This window comes from Erpetoichthys calabaricus, chromosome 9 (assembly GCF_900747795.2).
Source record: "Erpetoichthys calabaricus chromosome 9, fErpCal1.3, whole genome shotgun sequence".
NCBI lineage: Eukaryota > Metazoa > Chordata > Cladistia > Polypteriformes > Polypteridae > Erpetoichthys > Erpetoichthys calabaricus.
In genome coordinates this window covers 142919970-142942736 of record NC_041402.2, presented here as the reverse complement: position 1 = coordinate 142942736, position 22767 = coordinate 142919970, and the positions used below count along the sequence as shown (strand labels likewise).

The window sequence follows — 22767 nt, the reverse complement described above, 5'->3', positions numbered from 1 at the left end:
TTCTTCACATATAGAAGAACAGTTCCTCAATCTTTTCTTTTTAATGATTGTTAACACGCATAATGTTTGTAAAATCATTCTGCACATGCATAACTGTTTGACCAATTAGGTTCGCTTCTGTATATATGAAGCTGTTTGATCGATTAGGTTTGCTTTTGTATTTATGTAACTGTTTGTCCAATTAGGTTTGCTTATGTATATAGATTAGCTGTTTGTCCGATTAGGTTCGGTTTTTTTATATATGTAACTGTTTGACCGATTAGGTTTACTTTGGTATATATGTAAGTGTTTGACCGATTAGGTTACTTCTGCCCCGGGCAACGCCGGGTATATACAGCTCGTTTTATATAAATCAGGTAAATCTATCCTGGTGAAAGAATTTAATTTGTTTATAACGGAGTACTGTACTGGGGCTTAAGAGGATGTGCAGTGTTGGGGAGATATACTATATTATTCCTAATATCATTAATTTTTTGATTGAAAAATACAGCAATAGCCTCACAAGTTTCACTGGACGTATTCTGGAGGCATTCCATTGAGTGACTTGGGTTTAGCAGACGATCAATCATAGAGAGTAAGACTCTGGGATTACTAGCATTGTTATTTATAATTCTAGAGAAATAGCAGCGCCTCTCAAGACGGACTGTGTTATTGTATTCTGTTATTTTAACCTTCAATATCTCAGTTAGTTAGTTTAGTTTTTCTCCATTTACGGTCAGCTCTATGGCATGTTCTCTTTAAATCAAACACTCTTTGGGTCTTACATGGTATACAAATGCTAGAAGATTTTTTAACTGTCTTTTCAGGTGCGACTATGTCAGCAGCAGCTCTCACCTTAGTATTAAAATTTTCCACCTTACTATTTACATTATTGTTGCTATTGTAGGTAGCACTACAAATGGACTGGTTGCTTAGAATGTTTGTAAATTTTGAAGCTGCTGATGAATCAAAGAAGCGTTTTTTAACAATATGCTTCTCGTGAATGTTTTCTATCATTATTTCTATATTAAATAGTAAAAGAGAATGGACTGATATACCAATATCAATGATGTGTGTCACATCAACTTTCAGTCCTTTCGTAATTACTAAGTCTAACGTATGACCTGCTTTATGTGTAGGCTGATTAATGAGCTGTCTCAAATCAAATGAGTCCAGGAGGTTCATAAATTCTTTTACTTTTGGGTCACACTGTTTATCGATATGAAAGTTAAAGTCACCAACTATTAGGAGTGTGTCATAGTTCGTAATTATAATTGACACCAAGTCTGAGAATTCCTCAAAGAAAGACACATTGTATTTAGGAGGTCTAGACACATAATACTAGAAACTGAGAAACTCCATGAATAGCAACAGCATGATACTCAAAGGACTTGAATTTACCAAAACGGACATCTTTACACTTTAACCGGCTTGAGTAAATGTTTGCTAGACCACCGCCTCTCTTTCCTTGGCGATCCGCACGAGTAAAGCTGTAAAGAATTTTGACTAGAATTTTGCTATACATTTGCCATTGTCTTACACATATGGGACTAATCACATAATATGTAAATGTCATAAATGTCTAAGGGCAGGCATTTTATCTCATATAACATTCGAGAAGCCAAATGTGCCTAGATGATTCCCACTGCATATTCTCACTGTATTCGCAAGGTGTAAAATACATTTGAATTTTACATTACATAATAGTTTGTTTGACTTCAGGATTGTTATTAAGGTTGTCTTTATTCAGAAATGAAGTCTTTAATTTTTAATTTGAAGGATAACGTTTCAGTTTTACAGTGCATTGAAAAATATGGTGAAGAGAAGTGAGAGAACTGAATTCCACTTTAAAACTGAGGTAGTAAAGAGATCGCAATATTTATCCGGGGACATTTAGTATTAATTATTAGTTGTGTTAATATTTTCATTCATTGTGATTTACAGTTTGTTTTATCAAAGTGCAAGTAAGCAATTAGATTTACAGAGGCAAAAAGTCTTCTGTATTCAACTAAATGAAATTACTGTCAGCATCGTGTAGTGAAATGTAGCTCTATAACCCAACAGGCATTCCTTTATTGCTGTTGCAAAAACAGAGAAGTCTGTGTACAGGTAAAATAACTAAATCTTCACTTTAATTGTTAGTGAAGTAAGACAACTAATTACAAAATGGAAGTGCTTTATTTTTGTTCACCAGTAAACCAGTCCAACAGATGGTACAAATGTCACAAAAAAATTGAAAATCTGAACATTACAAATGATGATCTACACTCCATAACTTAAAATAACACTATGCTATTTTTCCACAGACCTTCTATAAAGATGAGTAAATAAATTTCAATATTTATTAAATATCCCCATAATCCTTTGCAAGATACACAGTATGTTTATTTCTCAAATTAGAAGAAATAAGTCAAATATAAATTGAAAAAAAATGAAATGCAAAGTCTTAATTAGAAACTGGTAAACAAAACAAAATAATTTTGTCACTTTATTGCTTCTATTTCATTTGTAGTACTGTGCTCCAGATACCCATGGTATGCAGGTCCCTGTTGAGCATTCATTTGTAAATGGATTGCAGTGGGCCTGAATTGATTGTCTGCAGCAAATATAACCTGGGGGCAAAGCACTTTGCTGTGACAATGTGTGGAACATGGCGACAATCCCTATATCTGTGAACACAGTCTTTCTGCTGCAGTTCTGGCAACGATTAGTGGTTGACTATGGTGTATGCCACTGCTGGAAGACCTGTTGGATATTTACGCTTTGACATACCAACAAAGTCAGCCGAATGTAATAACCCTTTTTTTTGCCAATCATTCACATCTTTCGTGCAACCCATTTTTCATGGAGGCAATGAAGCACAAGTGGCACACTACCTCTTCTCATCACTTTACAAGCTCCATAGCACACGACACAGCTATTTGTAGGACAGTATTCATAATAAGGGTGCCCTGTGTTGGTGTCTGAAGTATGTCTCACCTATTACACATTTATATATATATTTATATATGAAAGGCATATATTTACAGTATATAATTATCTGGCAGTCTAAGAGGTAAGACAAAGTTGTCCATAGAAGCCTCCAGGACAAACCTTATTAGCCACAAGAGGTTTGCATTGTTATTACGTGAGACAATTAGAAATTTAGGAAAACACAAGAAGAAGAATTTGCAAATGCTTAAGCAAACATTCACGACTCGTATTCAAACAGCTGAACAAGTGGCATCTACCACTGACAGAAAAGCAACAGATGCAAATTCTGAATGCTGAGCACTCGGAGACAGACTAGCTGCACTGGAAGATGGATACAGAAGGAATAATATTAGAATCGAATGTCTCTCTGACAGGCCCGGTTCTAGAGGCGAAGCCGCCATCGTGCCATTTAATTTCAGCCACCCCCTCACCCTATAATACCTTCACTTGTTTAAACACTGAACACTTCAAAAACTTTTCATTCATGTGCTGTGTACTTGAGCTGCCACAATTCACGTGTTGTGACTTGCCCGTTTTTCTTTGAAGCAAGTTACCGACATTTGATGGGAAAAGACGAGCCCCGCGCTGGGCCTGCTCTCTGAGAATTGTGAAAGTCCAATCCCAGTGAAATTCGTAGCTGAACTATTCTCTAAAATAAATGGAAAGGACTTCTAATCAGACACAGAGATAGTAGCAGCTTACCACATATGGGGATCATGGGGATCGAATTCCTCTAAACCTAGGACTCTTGTTGTGCGTTTTAAAAAATTACAATTTAAATTACATATAATGTTACTTCTCAGACAGAAACATGAGATTATATTTGAAAATAACCACATTCGTATCTTCCCGGATTTCTCACTCTCAACAGCTGCTAAGTCTGCCACATTTTACAACAGTAAACATTGCTTACTGAAAACCGAGATCAGATACAGCCTCTTATGTCCTGCCAGACTGAAAGTGGATATTCAAGGCAAGGGAGATATGTGATTGTTATGGGTAATTTATTTAACTGTAAAGTGATTTTTATAAATATCTACACACCCAATGTAGATGATAGGGACTTCATCCAAAACGTATTTGCATCCATTCCCAATGAGAATACTCATAAAATTATAATGACTAGGGACTTTAATTGTGTTTTCAATCCAGACCTAGATAGGTCTCTTGCCATGGGGCGATGATGTCTAACATTACAAAAACAATTACACAGTTTGTAACTGATCACAACTTATCAGACTCCTAAAATTTCTAAACCCAAACTGAAGAGCATATTCCTTCTACTCACCAGTGCATCACTGCTACTGAAGAACTGATTATTTTTTTATAGATAATAATAATTTCTTGCCTACAATTAAATCTTATAAGTACACCACTACTGTTATATCCGACCATGCTCCTTTAATCATGGAGCTAAAATCACTATGTCCCACATAGTCATCTCGCAGATGGCGTCTTAACCCACTTTTATTAGCAGACGAGAAGTGTACAGAATTTATATCCAAGCAAATTGATTTTTTTAGAGACAAATACATCCTTGGAGGTTTCTGCAGGAATATTCTGGGAAACTCTGAAGACTTTCTGAAGAGGACAGATTATCTCATATCTTACCCACAAAAATAAATTGAAAACCAAGAAGGTATCAGAGCTAATCAGTGAAATTACCAGAATAGATCAAGAATATATTAGGTGTCCAAATGAAGCACTTCATAGGAAAGAACAGGCTCTGCATTCAGAACTTAACCTCTTGACAACTAAAGAAACAGAACAACTCATTTTTTAATCAAGACACCATTACTATGAACACAGAGAAAAAGTTAATAAGATTTTAGCTCAACAAATCCACAATCAGGAAACTCGCAATGCAATCCCAGCAATTACCAACACAGATGAAGACAAAATCATTGATCATAGAAATATAATGCACACATTTAGAGACTTCTATAAGTCCTTATATTCTACCGAGTTTAAAGAAGACAAGACACAACCTAATGCATTTCTGGATGCATTTCATATACCAACTGATAACCAGATACTCTCAGTGCAGAGCAATTGGATAAAACTCTGGCTTTATCAGAATTACTAGATGGTATATTCTCACTTCAGAGTGGGAATGCAGCAGGCCCTGATTAAGCTAGCTCCCCTTTTATTAGCAACATTTACAGAAGCTAGAGACAATAAAATTCTACCTCAAACTTTTCATCAAGCTTTAATTACCATCTTTCCTAAGAAAAGCCAAGCAAAATGACACCTTTTATTGGCTAACTAGAAAGATTACAATATGCAAGCTTTCGAGGCAACTCAGGCCCCTTCTTCAGGCAAGATGTAATCGATTACATCTTGCCTGAAGAAGGGGCCTGAGTTGCCTCGAAAGCTTGCATATTGTAATCTTTCTAGTTAGCCAATAAAAGGTGTCATTTTGCTTGGCTTTTCTCTACATTCATAATGGCTAACACGGTACAACACCCTAGTACTACATCTTTCCTAAGCAAAATCATACAGACCAATCTCACTTTTGAATAATGTGTAACAGATAGCCCGGACCACAAACAGACACCACAGTGTTGTCACACAACACACCTTTATTCTATGTACTGGCACAGCACACAATAACCCGCAGTGCTCATAATACCATCACAGTACTCAGTCCTTTCTTCCCTTGTTCCAACAAGCTCCACTACTGTGCTCTCCTCCTAGCTCAGTCCACTGCCACCCGACTCCAGCTTCGGAGTTTTGGAAACTGTCTCCTTTTATATAGGACCCGAAAGTGCTCCAGCTGTTCCCAGATTAGCTGCTGGCTGCACTTCCAGGTGAGACGACAGTCCTGCACAGGAGGGCTCAGCCATTCTCCATGCGCCCCCTGGTGGTGATCGTGAGCCACAGCAGGATTGAACGTCCCTGCTCTGTGGCAGTGTAGCAAACCCAGAGGGTTGTCCTCCATCGTCTAGCCGGGTGAGTGTCCTGGGCGCACGTTACGAAAGATACTCTCCAATGTTCTAGATAGAAGGATTGAGAAAGTGCTTCCTTCAGTAATATCACAAGACCAAACTGAATTTATTAAAGGCAGACACTTAGTGTCCAATCATCGACGCCTGTTTAATGTGATATATTCACCCACAAAGTTAAACACCCTGGTGATGTTATTATTGTTGGATGCAGAAAAAACATTTGACACTGTTGAATGGAAATGTGGGTTTGGTCTGAACATTTGTGCATGGATCAAACTACTGTACACCAGTCCAGAAGATTCAGTTTGTATTAACAACATTAATTCAGAGTGCTTCAAACTAGAACGTGGTACTAGACAAGGATGCCCCTTGTCACCACTGCTGTTTGCAATCACCATTGAGCCACTTGCAGCTCATTGTCAAAATGCTTATGAGATAAAGGGGATTATCAGAGAAGGACTGGAACAAACATTTCTCTGTATGCAGATGATATGGTACTGTATATATCTGATCCACAAAATACTGTGCCTGAAGTCCTAACAGCACTAAAAGAATTTCAAAAGATTTCTGGTCTCAGAATTAATTTGAACAAAAGTTTGCTCTTTCTAGTGAATTCTCAAGTACACAATATTAGATTGGACACCTTCACTTTTATCATTGCAGATCAATTTAAGTACCTAGGGGTATACATCACAAGTAAACATTAAGCTTTTTATCAACAAAATTTTGCTGTCTGCATGGAATAATTTAAGCAAGACTTGTATGGATGGTCTACCCTTCATCTCACTTTATCTGGAAGAATTAACATTGGGGTGGCATGGTGGCGCAGTGGTAGTGCTGCTGCCTCGCAGTTAGGAGACCCGGGTTCGCTTCCCGGGTCCTCCCTGCGTGGAGTTTGCATGTTCTCCCCGTGTCTGCGTGGGTTTCCTCCGGGTGCTCCGGTTTCCTCCCACAGTCCAAAGACATGCAGGTTAGGTGGATTGGCGATTCTAAATTGGCCCTAGTGTGTGCTTGGTGTGTTTGTGTGTGTCCTGCGGTGGGTTGGCACCCTGCCCGGGATTGGTTCCTTTCCTGGGATGAAATCAGAGTACCAGGAGGAAACCCACACAGACACGGGGAGAACATGCAAACTCCACGCAGGGAGGACCCAAGAAGTGAACTTGGGTCTCCTTACTGCGAGGCAGCAGCGATACCACTGTGCCACCGTGCCGCCCTTATCTTTATTCATTTATTAATTTATCTATTTACTTATTTTTACTAGCTTTAAGTTTTACTCTGCTGGCCTAGCTCTCTTTCTTAGCAGTGGGGCTTGATTTGTTTCAAACCTTTCTTTTTTGTAAAACTCTGAGTTATGTGTTTGGAATGTTGTATTAATACCAAAAAAAGTTTTGTAACTTTCCATGTATTCAATTTAGAATACAACAGTAATAGATGAAGTAATCTAAAACTGCTCATTTGTCTTTGAGTACATGTAAATGTCTACATATATTTAAATGTCTATCCATTTAAATGCCAACTTTTATTAAACTTTTCATCTACAAGAGCCCTCACTGCACATAAAAATAAAATTATGTAAAGGCCATGAACACTGATTGTTTATTAAATGTTCCCTCATTTTATTTTTCTTTGTAACATCTATCACTCTTTGTGTTGGCGTGTCCCAGGCTGACAGCATTTGTGATGAAGTCATTTGGCAGCGCACGCCGTTTCATCTTCATTGATCCTGCACATGTCAGTGATGCCAAGAAATGGTTAGGCAGACACCAGCTGGAAAATGGATGCTTCCAGAATGTTGGGAAACTTTTTCATAGTGGAATGAAGGTATGACCACAAACAAAATGCAGAATAGTGAAGTTATTTTGTTATCAAAAACAAAAATGTTAAAAAATTGCACTCACCCACTTAACTCATCCATTCACTTAAAGAACTCCATATAATCAGCGTGGCACTTGGGAGAGGACATAAAGGAGGACTGAATACTGAATAAGGTGCCAGTGCAGCTTATGGCTCACTCACACACACACATCCACACTCAGGAACAGCAGTTAAGAGTTTCCAATTCATCTAACAATATATCACCTGACCTCTGTGTTACATGACTGGCAACATGCAAAAAGAACATAAAGAAACTATAAACGACATGGCCAGAGTCATACAAACAGTTCAGAGTCACATTGAATGATTTGGATAGGTGTTAATGATAACAGTTAATAAAGCTTTTTTCATCATTTGTGTGCTTTTAGGGTGGAATTAATGATGAAATTTCTCTAACTGCATATATTACCACAGCTTTATTGGAGCTTGAAACCCCACTCAACGTGAGTAATTGATTTCTTTTGTATTTAGATAGGATGCAGTGTAAAAGTTCAGAAATATAAAGTGTCATACGTCTTTAGACTGTCATGATTTCTGGCTTCTTTGTATTATTTTGGAAAGTTTGGGATGTTTTTCCTCACTGGTTTTTACATGAATTTTTTTAATTGTGTGTATTCTTTTTGTTATCTTGTTGATTACATCCCTATGTGTACACTTCACTTTTTATGTATACATAGTCTTTCTAATTACAGAGTGGTTGCTGGGTTGAGTGATGCTATCTTTCCTGTTTTATGGCAATGATTTCAGTGTTTTGTGGTCAAGTGGCTGTTGGTTCTAATGGTTTATGGAAATTTCCAGGTTGACTTTTGTATCCACAGTTACAGAGATGAAAGTTGAAAACATCCAGATAATGCTTTGAACTACTAAGTATTTTTTTTATCATTTTACAGGATTCTATTTTAAGTAACAGTCTTTCTTGCCTGAGATCATCATTAAATACCGTGACTGATGTTTACACAAAAATCCTCTTATCCTACATGTTTACTTTGGCAAGAGATGAAAAGGCCAGAAGCTCGTTGCTTTCTTTTCTGGACAAAGTGGCTACTAAAGAAGGTAGGGCATGAAGAGATAATTAAACATCTTTAATAGTTTTGTTGTGTTCATTCTAATATTCTATGAAATGAAGAAAAATGTACAATTCATCCTTCAACAATGGAGCAGTTGTTGGAAGACTAGAGGAGGGGAATACAATCAAAAACGTTTTTTTTCTGAAATGAGAACTTATTTGTTTAGTTAACAGCTATGTTGATCTAAAATCTCACCTATGGATTCTTTAAGAGCTTTCTGGGTCTCTCCTTTACTTTACTTTATTTTACTTTACTTTACTTTACTCTGTCTGAAGAGGCGCTTCACTGTTTCTCTGTTCACTCCCATCCACTCAGCCATCCATTTTCTAAGTTAATAATTCTAATGTAATTTCTACTACATTTTCTGAATATGATTCATTAGTTAATTGAACAAATTATATAGCCTTTTATAAGGTCTCCTTAAGGTCTGAAGAATAAAGATATTTAATTAATTTTCTCTGTTTCTGTGTTTCTAAATATTAAAAATGTTTAATTAATTTTGTCTGTTAGGGTGGGACATTTTCTTCAGTCTGGGAATTTTTTTTTGTTGGGTGGTAACAAGAAGGACTTGGTTCAATTCTCACTAGTGCATTATTGAATATGAACACAATTCCATTGATTTATATTAATGATTATAGATTAATATTTTAGTTGGTTATTTACATTGTTTGGTGGATAGTTCAGCTTATACTTAGGGTTAGGGTTATACTTATTTTCATTTATAATTTAGGGATTGAATTGTCAAATACTTTGCAGATGGTTTGCTACACTGGGAACGATCTGGATCTGGTGAAAAAATCAACTCTGTTCAGGTGGAGATGACATCTTATGTGTTGCTGTCACTGTTCTCTGGACCGCCTCTCCCAGAATTTGACCTCACTTACGCATCTAGCATTGTGCAGTGGCTTGTTCGTCAGCAGAATTCATATGGAGGATTCTCATCCACACAGGTATTTTCATTAAAAGCTGGTCTTTATTAGATTAGATTATTATTATTATTATTATTGAACACAGTACAGTACAATTGACAACGAAATGCAGGTTTTCACCTAACCAGATGTGCAAACAGAAGTTAATTACACATAGACAGATAAATATAAATAAATACAGCAGTGAGAAATTGTACAAGTAAGAGTAAATCAAGAGTATATGCAGAATGATTAGTGAGAGTTAAAATACAATATAGGCAGTGTAAGTACAGTATGGATAGAATAGTATAAGTATAGTAAAATATGAAAATGGTTTAAATAATTCAAATAGTTTGGAATTGTTCTATATGTACAAGTACAGCACAACCTTGATAGTTCTGAGGTATTAAAGGTTCAAGAATAGAGTGCAAATATGATAGACCTACGGTGCGTACAGAGCCCTCTGGTGTACATGTATGGTTTTAACATGAGGGAGTAAGGATGGATTTTGATTTCAGCAGGGTGACAATTGCAGAGTAGAAGCTGTTTCTGAGCCTGTTGGTGCTAAACCTTAGGCTCCTGTACCTCCTGGAGTGAAAGGGGTCCCCTATTTTCCTACATGACCTCCAAAATGCACTGTTTGTGTGTAGGTCTCCTCAATGGCAGGAAACAAGGCACCAATGATATGCCTAGCAGTTTTCTCCACCTGTTGAGGAGACTTCTGGCCTGAGAACGTGCAGTTACAAATTTGAACACCTAGGGACTTGAAGATGGAGGCATGCTCAACCTCAATGCCATCAAAGAGCTCCTTGGTCTTTATGTTATTCAAGCCTGGATATTGTTGGAACCTCTTTTCTGTACTCTGACATCATTGCTGCTAATGAGGCCTACTATTGTAGAGAATCCCTGGAAAAAGACCTAAGAGGGACATGCTCCTCAGATGGACGCAGACTGCGTGAGGAGGCGGAAAAACCTGGAGAAGCCAGCTATAAAGCAGCACCATTAGCATAATGGGTAGGGACACAGACACAGCACTTAGACAGCACTTCAATACTGTAGCAAATTCCTTGATATTAAAGCCAATTGGCCTGCAGCAGCCACGTATCTGTGCCAATGGACTTTAACTGCTGGGAGGAGTGATTATTTTCAGATCACCTACTACAACTCAGTTCTTTTCCTATGCTTATCTACTGTAACTACAGTTGTCTCAAAAGGCAAATTGCAAGCAATAATGAAACCTTAAAGAAAAAAAGTCAAAAATGATGTCACGACCTTTGAAACAGCTAAACAAACAACGAATCACTTGAACATGCACACTGGACCAGATGATATCATTAAACAAGGCATAATTCACTGAGTAAACATTCAAACTTTAATTTAATCATTACTTACATTTTTTTGCAGAGAAACAAGACATTAAATACTACAAGTCAAGGGTAGAAGAAAAGGTACAACCTAAATGATTCAAATCAGTGCCCATACACCCATCTTCACTTCTGTATAACCAGGAGAGAGGTGTATGTTTTCTCTACCTTTATGGTGCAGGCTTTGTCTGCATATTCCTTGTTGGGGCACATTGTAGGTGGTGTTGTGCTTCCATTTTCAGGCAGCATGATGGATTAGCACTCCTTCAGAACTACCTACACCCTGTAGGAAATGAGGAGAGATTTTTTTGATTAATTAATTAGTGTTTTGCCTTCGGTAATGCTGATAATTAATTTTAGAACTTGGTAAGGCTCCTACTTTATTTGCCTTACCTTTCTCCCTTTCCCTGTTGTAGGAGGTGGGTGTCCAGCCATTAGACATTTATCTAAGTAATGGAAGCACACTCATTTTAAGAAACACAGTAATAAAATGTATTGATATATAAAAGGATTTCAGAAATATGATAACTGCATATATATATATATATATATATATATATATATATACTAATAAAAGGCAAAGCCCTCACTGACTCACTCACTCACTCACTGACTGACTGACTGACAGACTGACTCACTCATCACTAATTGTCCAACTTCCCGTGTAGGTGGAAGGCTGAAATTTGGCAGGCTCATTCCTTACAGCTTACTTACAAAAGTTAGGCAGGTTTCATTTCAAAATTCAAAGTGTAACGGTCATAACTGGAACCTCTTTTTTGTCCATATACAGTAATGGACGGCAGCTCGCTGGCCGTGGGAGACGGGGTTGCGTATCGCATCATCACGCCTCACATGTAATCACGTGAACTGACTGTGAAGGAGAAAGGACGGCCTTATATGGCGTTCGTTTATAAAACAGTGGACAGGCTGTGTAAAGGCAGCTTCACAAAAAACAGATCCTTAACAAATTGTTATTGGTATATTTTCTCTCAGTTTAAAAAGGTTTTCTTTTCTTCTTAATAAAAATTTAAAAGCAGAACTTCGCCGCTGCAAAGCGCGCCTGACTTTATTGAAAAGAAACTAAACTTGCAGCGCCGCCGCTATTCAATGACACTTTCCTAACGCCTGACTTTATTGAAAAGAAACTAAACTTGCAGCACCGCTCTTCAATGACGCGTCGCTATTCAATGACACTTGCCTATCGCCTGACTTTATTGAAAAGAAACTAAACTTGCAGTGCCGCTATTCAATGACACTTGCCTAACGCCTGACTTTATTGAAAAGAAACTAAACTTGCAGTGCCCCTATTCAATGACACTTTGCTAACGCCTGACTTTATTGAAAAGAAACTAAACTTGCAGCACCGCCGCTATTCTATGACACTTGCCTAACGCCTGACTTTATTGAAAAGAAACTAAACTTGCAGCGCCGCCGCTATTCTATGACACTTGCCTAACGCCTGACTTTATTGAAAAGAAACTAAACTTGCAGCACCGCTATTCAATCACGCGCCGCTATTCAATGACACTTGCCTAATGCCTGACTTTATTGAAAAGAAACTATACTTGCAGGGCCGTCGCTATTCTATGACACTTGCCTAACGCCTGACTTTATTGAAAAGAAACTAAACTTGCAGCACCGCTATTCAATCACGCGCTGCTATTCAATGACACTTGCCTAACGCCTGACTTTATTGAAAAGAAACTAAACTTGCGGCGCCGCCGCTATTCTATGACACTTGCCTAACACCTGACTTTATTGAAAAGAAACTAAACTTGCAGCGCCGCCGCTATTCTATGACACTTGCCTAACGCATGACTTTATTGAAAAGAAACTAAACTTGCAGCGCCGCTCTTCAATGACGCGCTGCTATTCAATGACACTTGCCTATTGCCTGACTTTATTGAAAAGAAACTAAACTTGCAGTGCCGCTATTCAATGACACTTGCCTAACGCCTGACTTTATTGAAAAGAAACTAAACTTGCAGTGCCCCTATTCAATGACACTTGCCTAACGCCTGACTTTATTGAAAAGAAACTAAACTTGCAGCGCCGCCGCTATTCTATGACACTTGCCTGGCACCTGACTTTATTGAAAAGAAACTAAACTTGCAGCACTGTTATTCAATCACGCGCCGCTATTCAATGACACTTGCCTATCGCCTGACTTTATTGAAAAGAAACTAAACTTGCAGTGCCGCTATTCAATGACACTTGCCTAACGCCTGACTTTATTGAAAAGAAACTAAACTTGCAGTGCCCCTATTCAATGACACTTGCATAACGCCTGACTTTATTGAAAAGAAACTAAACTTGCAGCGCCGCCGCTATTCTATGGCACTTGCCTGACGCCTGACTTTATTGAAAAGAAACTAAACTTGCAGCGCCGCTCTTCAATGACGCGCTGCTATTCAATGACACTTGCCTATCGCCTGACTTTATTGAAAAGAAACTAAACTTGCAGTGCCGCTATTCAATGACACTTGCCTAACGCCTGACTTTATTGAAAAGAAACTAAACTTGCAGTGCCCCTATTCAATGACACTTGCCTGACGCCTGACTTTATTGAAAAGAAACTAAACTTGCAGCACTGTTATTCAATCACGCGCCGCTATTCAATGACACTTGCATAATGCCTGACTTTATTGAAAAGAAACTATACTTGCAGCGCCGCCGCTATTCTATGACACTTGCCTAACGCCTGACTTTATTGAAAAGAAACTAAATTGCAGCACCGCTATTCAATCACGCGCTGCTATTCAATGACACTTGCCTAACGCCTGACTTTATTGAAAAGAAACTAAACTTGCAGAGCCACCGCTATTCTATGGCACTTGCCTAATGCCTGACTTTATTGAAAAGAAACTAAACTTGCAGCGCCGCTCTTCAATGACGCGCCGCTATTCAATGACACTTGCCTAACGCCTGACGCCACTATTCAATCACGCGCCGCTATTCAATGACACTTGCCTAACGCCTGACTTTATTGAAAAGAAACTAAACTTGCAGCGGCGCTCTTCAATGACGCGCCGCTATTCAATGACACTTGCCTAACGCCTGACTTTATTGAAAAGAAACTAAACTTGCAGTATGCCGTGAATGTAATTACCCCGATCTACATGCTGTCAAATAAACGAACCACACGCCGTGGCGCAATGTTAGGGGCTTCACCTCTAGCGCTGACGTCCAAGGTTCGATTCCCGTAAGCGAGTGCATTGAGTGTGTACACCTGATGAGCCAAGAATTAGAGTGAAACACGTGTCGCGTACTCTTTGCATTATTTGACAGTAAACTATTTTCAACCATTCTATGATCTGCTTCTCAAAACTGAAGGCACCGTGGCTGATGTTAGCTGACTTGCTGGCCAAATATAAGCGTTACCTGGTAGGTAACCACCCATACAATCAGATTGTGATTCAGACTGCGAATGCCGTGAATGTAATTACCCCAATCTACATGCTAGAGAAAACCTCAATGAAGAAGAAACAGTGTGTAAGCATACATATTAACACATATGCAATTAAACGTGTTCATTTACGGGGTGATTTCTCTGGCTTAAAAGCTCGCCTTTTATTAAAAAAGGTAAGTGCAAACTGTTTTCATTCTGAAGGGCACAAACCACATTGGATTTCAGCCGTTAAACGCGCAAAAATGTCGGTACACTAGATAAATAAGCACAACATATTATCAGTTGTATTGTATGCTTACAATACATATAGAAATGTGTTAATCGTTAACTAATAGTATGGGATGGTGTTTTTCGACTCACGCCTTGATTTAAACGATTCCATGTCTTGGTGGGTTTGCGTAGCTTATTTTCAATATCTTTACACCTGTTTTTAAGACTTATTGACTGAAACGGGCTTTCACGAAAAAAGTTAGGGCTTTGCTACAGGATACACCCTCCACAAGTTAAGGAAGTAAAAATAAAAGGTATATATTTATGTTTTATTTAAACCTTTTAAGTTCGTATGCATAGCCCCATTTGGCTGTTTTAGTTTTTTTTTTCTTTCCTCAGTAATATTTAATCTCCTTAAAGAAAAACAACATATGCATTTTACTTTTTTTGTATCTCTTTAGTAATATTTTAGTGTAAAAGGATAACCAGTATTTAAACCTTTTATGTTACTTTATAAAGTTATTTTACACAATGTTGAAAAATTAATAAGAAAGCTACATATTTTGGCAGCTGCTGCTTTAATTTTCAATGAAATGAAAAAAGCTCTCCAAGAGAAAACCTCAATGAAGAAGAAACAGTTTGCATTATCTAAAAAGGAGAAACCCTCATTTATAAAGGTTTGCTGCAGATGACTTAACTGAAAAGAAATTAATAGTTCCTATGTGTATAATACACATTTATCTATTTGACTTATGCCTTTATTCCAGCAACTTGCAACATCTGAGGTACAATTTGTTACATTACTTTTGTTTTTTGCAGCACAGGCAGGTGAAGTGACTTCCTCAGGGTCACACAGTGGTGTCAGTGCCAGGATTTGAACTGACAAGCTCCGGGTTTGCTGAAATATTACTGAAGAAAGAAAAAAAACGAAAACGGGCAAATGGGGCTATGCATACAAATGTCCATCCATCCATTATCCAACCCGTGATATCCTAAATACAGCAGCCAATCCCTGCCAACACAGGGCACAAGGCAGGAAACAAACCTCGGGCAAGGTGCCAGCCCACCGCAGGGCGCACACACCCACACACCAGGGACAATTTAGAATCGCCAATGCACCTAACCTGTGTGTCTTTGGACTGTGGGAGGAAACCGGAGTACCCGGAGGAAACCCAGACAGACACAGGGAGAACATTCAAACTCCACGCAGGGAAGCGAACCCGGGTCTCCTAACTGGCACCTTTCACTGCGCCACCATGCCGCCTGCATACAAACTTAAAAGGTTTAAATAAAACAGAAACATATACCTTTATTTTTACTTCCTTAACTTGTGGAGGGTGTATCCTGTAGCAAAGCCCTAACTTTTTTCATGAAAGCCCCTTTCAGTCAATAAGCCTTAAAAACAGTTGTAAAGCTAAACTTGCAGCACCACTATTCAATTACACTTGCCTAACGCCTCTCCTAAGGGGAGATACTGTGGGATCTGGGCATCAGTCAAAGCACCAATCACAGGCCCGATTAGAAAGCGGGAAGCTGTGATTTGTCGTCTCCCTCCCATGTAACAATCACAGCCCATGTTACAACACACTATGTATGTATGTATATATGTATATATGTATATGTGTGTGTTTATGTATGTGTGTATATGTATGTGTGTATATATATGTTGATATGTGTATATATATCTATACTACTAAAAGGCAAAGCCCTCACTGACTGACTGACTGACTCACTCATCACTAATTCTCCAACTTCCCGTGTAGGTAGAAGGCTGAAATTTGGCAGTCTCATTCCTTACAGCTTACTTACAAAACTTAGGCAGGTTTCATTTCGAAATTCTATGCGTAATGGTCATAACTGGAACCTGTTTTTTGTCCATATACTCTAATGGAGGAGGCGGAGTCACGTATCGCGTCATCACGCCTCCTACGTAATCACGTGAACTGAAAACAAGGAAGAGATTTACAGCACGAGTCAAACGCGGGAACGAAGGTAAATGACGTTAATTTTTGAGTGTCTTTTAATACTGTGTAACATACATATTAACACATGTGCAACTAAACGTGTGCATTTACGGGGTGATTTCTCAGGCTTAAAAGCTCGCCTTTTATTAAAAAGGTAAATGCTAACTGTTTTCATTCTGAAGGGCACAAACCACGTTGGATTTTGTAATGATAGTTGATTAGTAAGGTCTATTAAGGGATACTTACAGAATGATTAGTAATGCCTGTGAATGCCGATGCAAGTAGGAGAATGGGTGTGAACTAAAGAACGAGTAGTAACTTGTACAGTAAATGTCTCTAAAGTCTGTCAGTAAAAAGTTATTATATCTTTCAATCCTGTGTATTGATTAAACTACAAACCTAACAAGATCACTACATGGTGTCAGAAGTGGCGGATTGGAAGAGGAATGTGAAGAAGAGGTTCAGCTTTTGAATGAGTCTCGTGTCTGTGAGTAACCCGAAAACGTGATCAGAAAGCGCTAAAACGTTCTAGCAAAAGAGAAAAAAAAATATGTTAGGATTACAGCCCCCACCAAATCTCCACTTAAAGGGAAATGTAGCTGAAAATTGGAAAAGATTTAAACAGAGATTCGAGTTGTATCTTGCTGCGATTGAAGCAGATAGGAAAAGTGAAAAAATGAAAGCGTCTATGCTTTTACATGTAATTGGCGAAGAGGCGCTAGAGGTGTATAACAATTTTCAGTTTGAAGAAGATGGAGACAATATGAAATTGAACAAAATAGTTGAAAAATTCGAAATGTATTGCAACCCAAAGTGCAATGTGACGTTTGAGCTGCACAAGTTTTTTTACATGTTTCTAGAAAAGCGGAGAAACAATAAACCAGTATGTGACGGAATTGCGTAATAGCAGCTGTTCTAAGAAGAAACCCTCGAGACATCAAAGGACCAATAACCTCTAATCAGAACACTAACACCAGCGAAACAAATATTAACGAGAAAACAAGTATAAATCAGGAAAGAACATCTCAACTGCAAACACAATTAACCAGAATATCAAAACATCAAGTAAAACCACCAGAACGACTCATTGAGACATGTTGAGGATTAAAGGAACATTTTCAATTAAGAAATACTGAATTCCTTTAACAGTTGTGCTTTTTATACATAGTTTGAATGCTGGATGTATGCCTGAAATGTTCTGGATAGTTCAGTTGTTTGAAGTGAAAAAGAATTAAACGTGTGCATTTACGGAGTGATTTCTCAGGCTTAAAAGCTCGCTTTTTATTAAAAAGGTGAATGCAAACTGTTTTCATTCTGAAGGGCACAAACCACGTTAGATTTCAGCCGTTAAACGCGCAAAAATGTCGGTACACCAGATAAATAAGCGCAACATATTATCAGTTGTATTGTATGCTTACAATACATAAAGAAATGTGTTAATCGTTAACTAATAGTATCGGATGGTGTTTTTCGACTCACGCCTTGATTTAAACGATTCCATATCTTGGTGGGTTTCCATAGCTTATTGTCAATATCTTTACACCTCTTTTTAAGACTTATTGACTGAAATGGGCTTTCATGAAAAAACTTAGGGCTTTGCTACAGGATACACCCTCCACAAGTTAAGGAAGTAAAAATAAAAGGTATATATTTATGTTTTATTTAAACCTTTTAAGTTCGTATGCATAGCCCCATTTGGCTGTTTTAGTTTTTTTTTTCTTTCCTCAGTAATATTTAATCTCCTTAAAGAAAAACAACATATGCATTTTACTTTTTTTGTATCTCTTTAGTAATATTTTAGTGTAAAAGGATAACCAGTATTTAAACCTTTTATGTTACTTTATAAAGTTATTTTACACAATGTTGAAAAATTAATAAGAAAGCTACATATTTTGGCAGCTGCTGCTTTAATTTTCAATGAAATGAAAAAAGCTCTCCAAGAGAAAACCTCAATGAAGAAGAAACAGTTTGCATTATCTAAAAAGGAGAAACCCTCATTTATAAAGGTTTGCTGCAGATGACTTAACTGAAAAGAAATGAATAGTTCCTATGTGTATAATACATATTTATCTATTTGACTTATGCCTTTATTCCAGCAACTTGCAACATCTGAGGTACAATTTGTTACATTACTTTTGTTTTTTGCAGCACAGACAGGTGAAGTGACTTCCTCAGGGTCACACAGTGGTGTCAGTACCAGGATTTGAACTAACAAGCTCCGGGTTTGCTGAAATATTACTGAAGAATGAAAAAAAACGAAAACGGGCAAATGGGGCTATGCATACAAATGTCCATCCATCCATTATCCAACCTGCTATATCCTAAATACAGGAGCCAATCCCTGCCAACACAGGGCACAAGGCAGGAAACAAACCCCGGGCAAGGTGCCAGCCCACCGCAGGGCGCACACACCCACACACCAGGGACAATTTAGAATCGCCAATGCACCTAACCTGTGTGTCTTTGGACTGTGGGAGGAAACCGGAGTACCCGGAGGAAACCCAGACAGACACAGGGAGAACATTCAAACTCCACGCAGGGAAGCGAACCCGGGTCTCCTAACTGGCACCTTTCACTGCGCCACCATGCCGCCTGCATACAAACTTAAAAGGTTTAAATAAAACAGAAATATATACCTTTATTTTTACTTCCTTAACTTGTGGAGGGTGTATCCTGTAGCAAAGCCCTAAGTTTTTTCATGAAAGCCCCTTTCAGTCAATAAGCCTTAAAAACAGGTGTAAAGCTAAACTTGCAGCACCGCTATTCAATTACACTTGCCTAACGCCTCTCCTAAGGGGACATACTGTGGGATCTGCGCATCCGTCAAAGCACCAATCACAGGCCCGATTAGAAAGCGGGAAGCTGTGATTTGTCGTCTCCCTCCCATGTAACAATCACAGCCCGTGTTACAACGCACTATGTATGTATGTATATATGTATATGTGTGTGTTTATGTATGTGTGTATATGTATGTGTATATATATGTTGATATGTGTATATATATATATATGTATATATATGTGGATGTGTATATGTATATATATATATGTATATGTAGATATGTGTATATGTAGATATGTATATATATGTATATATGTATATGTATATATATGTTTACATAACCTCTTTAACACACTACTTCTCCGCTGCGATGCGCGAGTATTTTGCTAGTATGTATATATATGTGGATGTGTTTATGTATATATATATATATGTATATATATATATATGTATATATATGTATATGTAGATATGTGTATATGTAGATATCTATACTAATAAAAGGCAAAGCTCTCACTGACTGACTGACTGACTGACTGACTGACTTACTGACTGACTGACTCACTCACTCACTCACTCACTCACTCACTCACTCACTCACTCACTCAATCATCACTATTTCTCCAACTTCCCGTGTAGGTGGAAGGCTGAAATTTGGCAGGCTCATTCCTTACAGCTTACTTACAAAAGTTAGGCAGGTTTCATTTCGAAATTCAAAGCGTAACGGTCATAACTGGAACCTCTTTTTTGTCCATATACTGTAATGGACGGGGGCGGAGTCGCGTATCGCGTCATCACGCCTCTATGTATATATATGTATATATATGTTTACATAACCTCTTTAACACACTACTTCTCCGCTGCGAAGCGTGGGTATTTTGCTAGTATATATATATATATATAGACATACATATATACATACATACATTCACATATATATATATATATATATATATATATATATATATATATATATATATACATATCTACATATATATATATATATATATATATATATATATATATATATATATATATATATATATATGGCAAAATCCTCACGTTTTGCAGCGGCGAAGTACTGCTTTTAAATTTTTATTAAGAAGAAAAGAAAACCTTTTTAAACTGAGGGAAAATATACCAATAACAATTTGTTAAGGATCTGTTTTTTTGTGAAGCTGCCTTTACACAGCTTCTCCGCTGTTTTATAAACGGACGCCATATAAGGCCGTCCTTTCTCCTTGCTTCGCGGTTCTGTAGTGTTTTATTGTTCGTTTATTACGATTGTTATAGTTATTGTGTAGCTATTTGAAACTCACTTTTCTGTTCAGGTACCCATTTCCTTTATGTAATCCGCGGATTCTCCGCTATTTTTTGTTCGTTTATTACGATTATAGTTATTTATTGATTCCCTTCTTTAGCTGACTGCCTGCTCATATAAGGCGCTCCGCTGTTTTTTTGTGAAGCAGCCTTTACACAGCTTCTCTGCTGTTTTATAAACGAACACCATATAAGGCCATCCTTTTTCCTTGCTTCGCCAAGGAAGCAGCCTTTTTATTTAATCCACGGGTTCTCCGCTGTTTTATTGTTCGTTTATTACGATTGTTATAGTTCTCTTTGTATACCATGTTGTCAGTTCAGCACTCCGGTTGTAATATAACCAAGCCGTGTAAGCTTACTGTTGAGAATGCAACGTATAGTTGTACAGGAGAAAAGCAATCTTGCCTCAAATCAATGGCAACCTTTTGTAGGTCTATGAACTTAATTTATGCGTCACTCGCTCGCTTCTTATTGTTTCGCTGCCTTCTCAATTGTGTAATGAATGTTTTCTTCAGCGCTCTTTGGGTCTCTTCCTTGTTTTCTACATACTGCGTTCACAGTCAGTTCATGTGATTACGTGGGAGGCGTGATGACGCGATACGCAACTCCGCCTCCCACGGCCATCGAGCTGCACTCTATTACAGTATATGGACAAAAAACAGGTTCCAGTTAAGACCATTACGCGTAGAATTTCGAAATGAAACCTGCCTAACTTTTGTAAGTAAGCTGTAAGGAATGAGCCTGCCAAATTTCAGCCTTCCACCTACAAGGGAAGTTGGAGAATTAGTGATGAGTGAGTGAGTGAGTGAGTGAGTGAGTGAGTGAGTGAGTGAGTGAGTGAGTGAGTGAGTGAGTGAGTGAGTGAGTGAGTGAGTGAGTGAGTGAGTCAGTGAGGGCTTTGCCTTTTATTAGTATATATATATATATATATATATATATATACAGGTATATGTATATATATATATATATATATATATATATATATATATATATATATATATATATATATATAGTGAATAAGGTGCTATATAAGCGTCCGACCCGGCACAGATTTACACTGAGGCACGTATAAATTGTACACAAATCTTGTTATTTTCTCTTCAGCCGTGGGGCACGTCTTCCCCGTGTCCCACAGGCCCAACACAGTCCCACAAGCACTTAACACAATCAACACAAATAAATCCTTTTCTTCACCTGTGGGGCACGTCTTCCCCGTGAACCCCACAGGTACAACACAGTCCCAAAGTACCTCTTTATAATGACAGCAATCCTTCCGTTAGCACCACCACTCCTCTCAGGCACCTTGTCCTCTACCTCCCGATTCTCGCCCTGAGTGGTGGTTGCTGGCTTCTTTTATGGCCCTCCCGGGAGTGCTTCTGTTGCATGCTCACCTGTTCCCAATTGCACTACCTTGTGGGCCCAATGATTAGACCAGCTGGGCTTAACTATCTCCACCTCGCCCCCTGGCGGCCATCCCAGGTCCCCACAGAGTTGGGAAGAACTCCATCTCCCATGAAACCCTGTGGGAAACTGAGGCATCATCAACCAGGGAGGCTGCCACCAAGTGTCCCGAGGGAGGTATTGAGGAGTCCATGGCTGCTCCCCCGGAATACAAGTAGAAGGGACGTCCTGGCCAGGCATGGACCCTGGCTGTCCTCCACATTGCCCCTCACCCAGATGAGACCCATGGCACTCATCGGCATGCCCCGCGAGGGCCGGTCTTCTCCATAATGGGGAGTCGGTGTCCTCAGCACTACAGCTCTGCCCTGTGGAAACAAAAGCAAATGGTCTGGGGGTGTTGCCCCAATGTCCCTGCCACTTGGACGTCCTCACAGGACAACACCACCAGACGTGGCCACAGCGTCAGCAGTTGTAGCACCCTCGACTCCCTTCAGCTCGACCCTTGCGGGAGTGAAAGCAGGCAGGAAACTCCTGCCCCTTCACCCACTCAGTTGAGGGCTGCACACGT

The 22767-nt window shown here is 38.6% G+C and overlaps 1 protein-coding gene across 3 annotated transcripts in view; it reads left to right on the top strand.

Annotated features, from left to right (window-relative positions):
• The window catches only part of LOC114658183 (alpha-2-macroglobulin-like protein 1), a 291504-nt gene that overhangs the window by 109876 nt on the left and 158861 nt on the right, over window positions 1-22767 (top strand). The window contains exons 26-29 of one of the 3 annotated variants that reach the window (XM_051932112.1): window positions 7565-7721; window positions 8144-8218; window positions 8666-8828; window positions 9599-9792. The exons of the other annotated variants lie outside the window; for them this stretch is intronic. Of the exons in view, the coding sequence (XP_051788072.1) occupies window positions 7565-7721; window positions 8144-8218; window positions 8666-8828; window positions 9599-9792 (589 nt within the window). The remainder of the gene's footprint in view (window positions 1-7564; window positions 7722-8143; window positions 8219-8665; window positions 8829-9598; window positions 9793-22767) is intronic. 3 annotated transcript variants of the gene reach the window in all.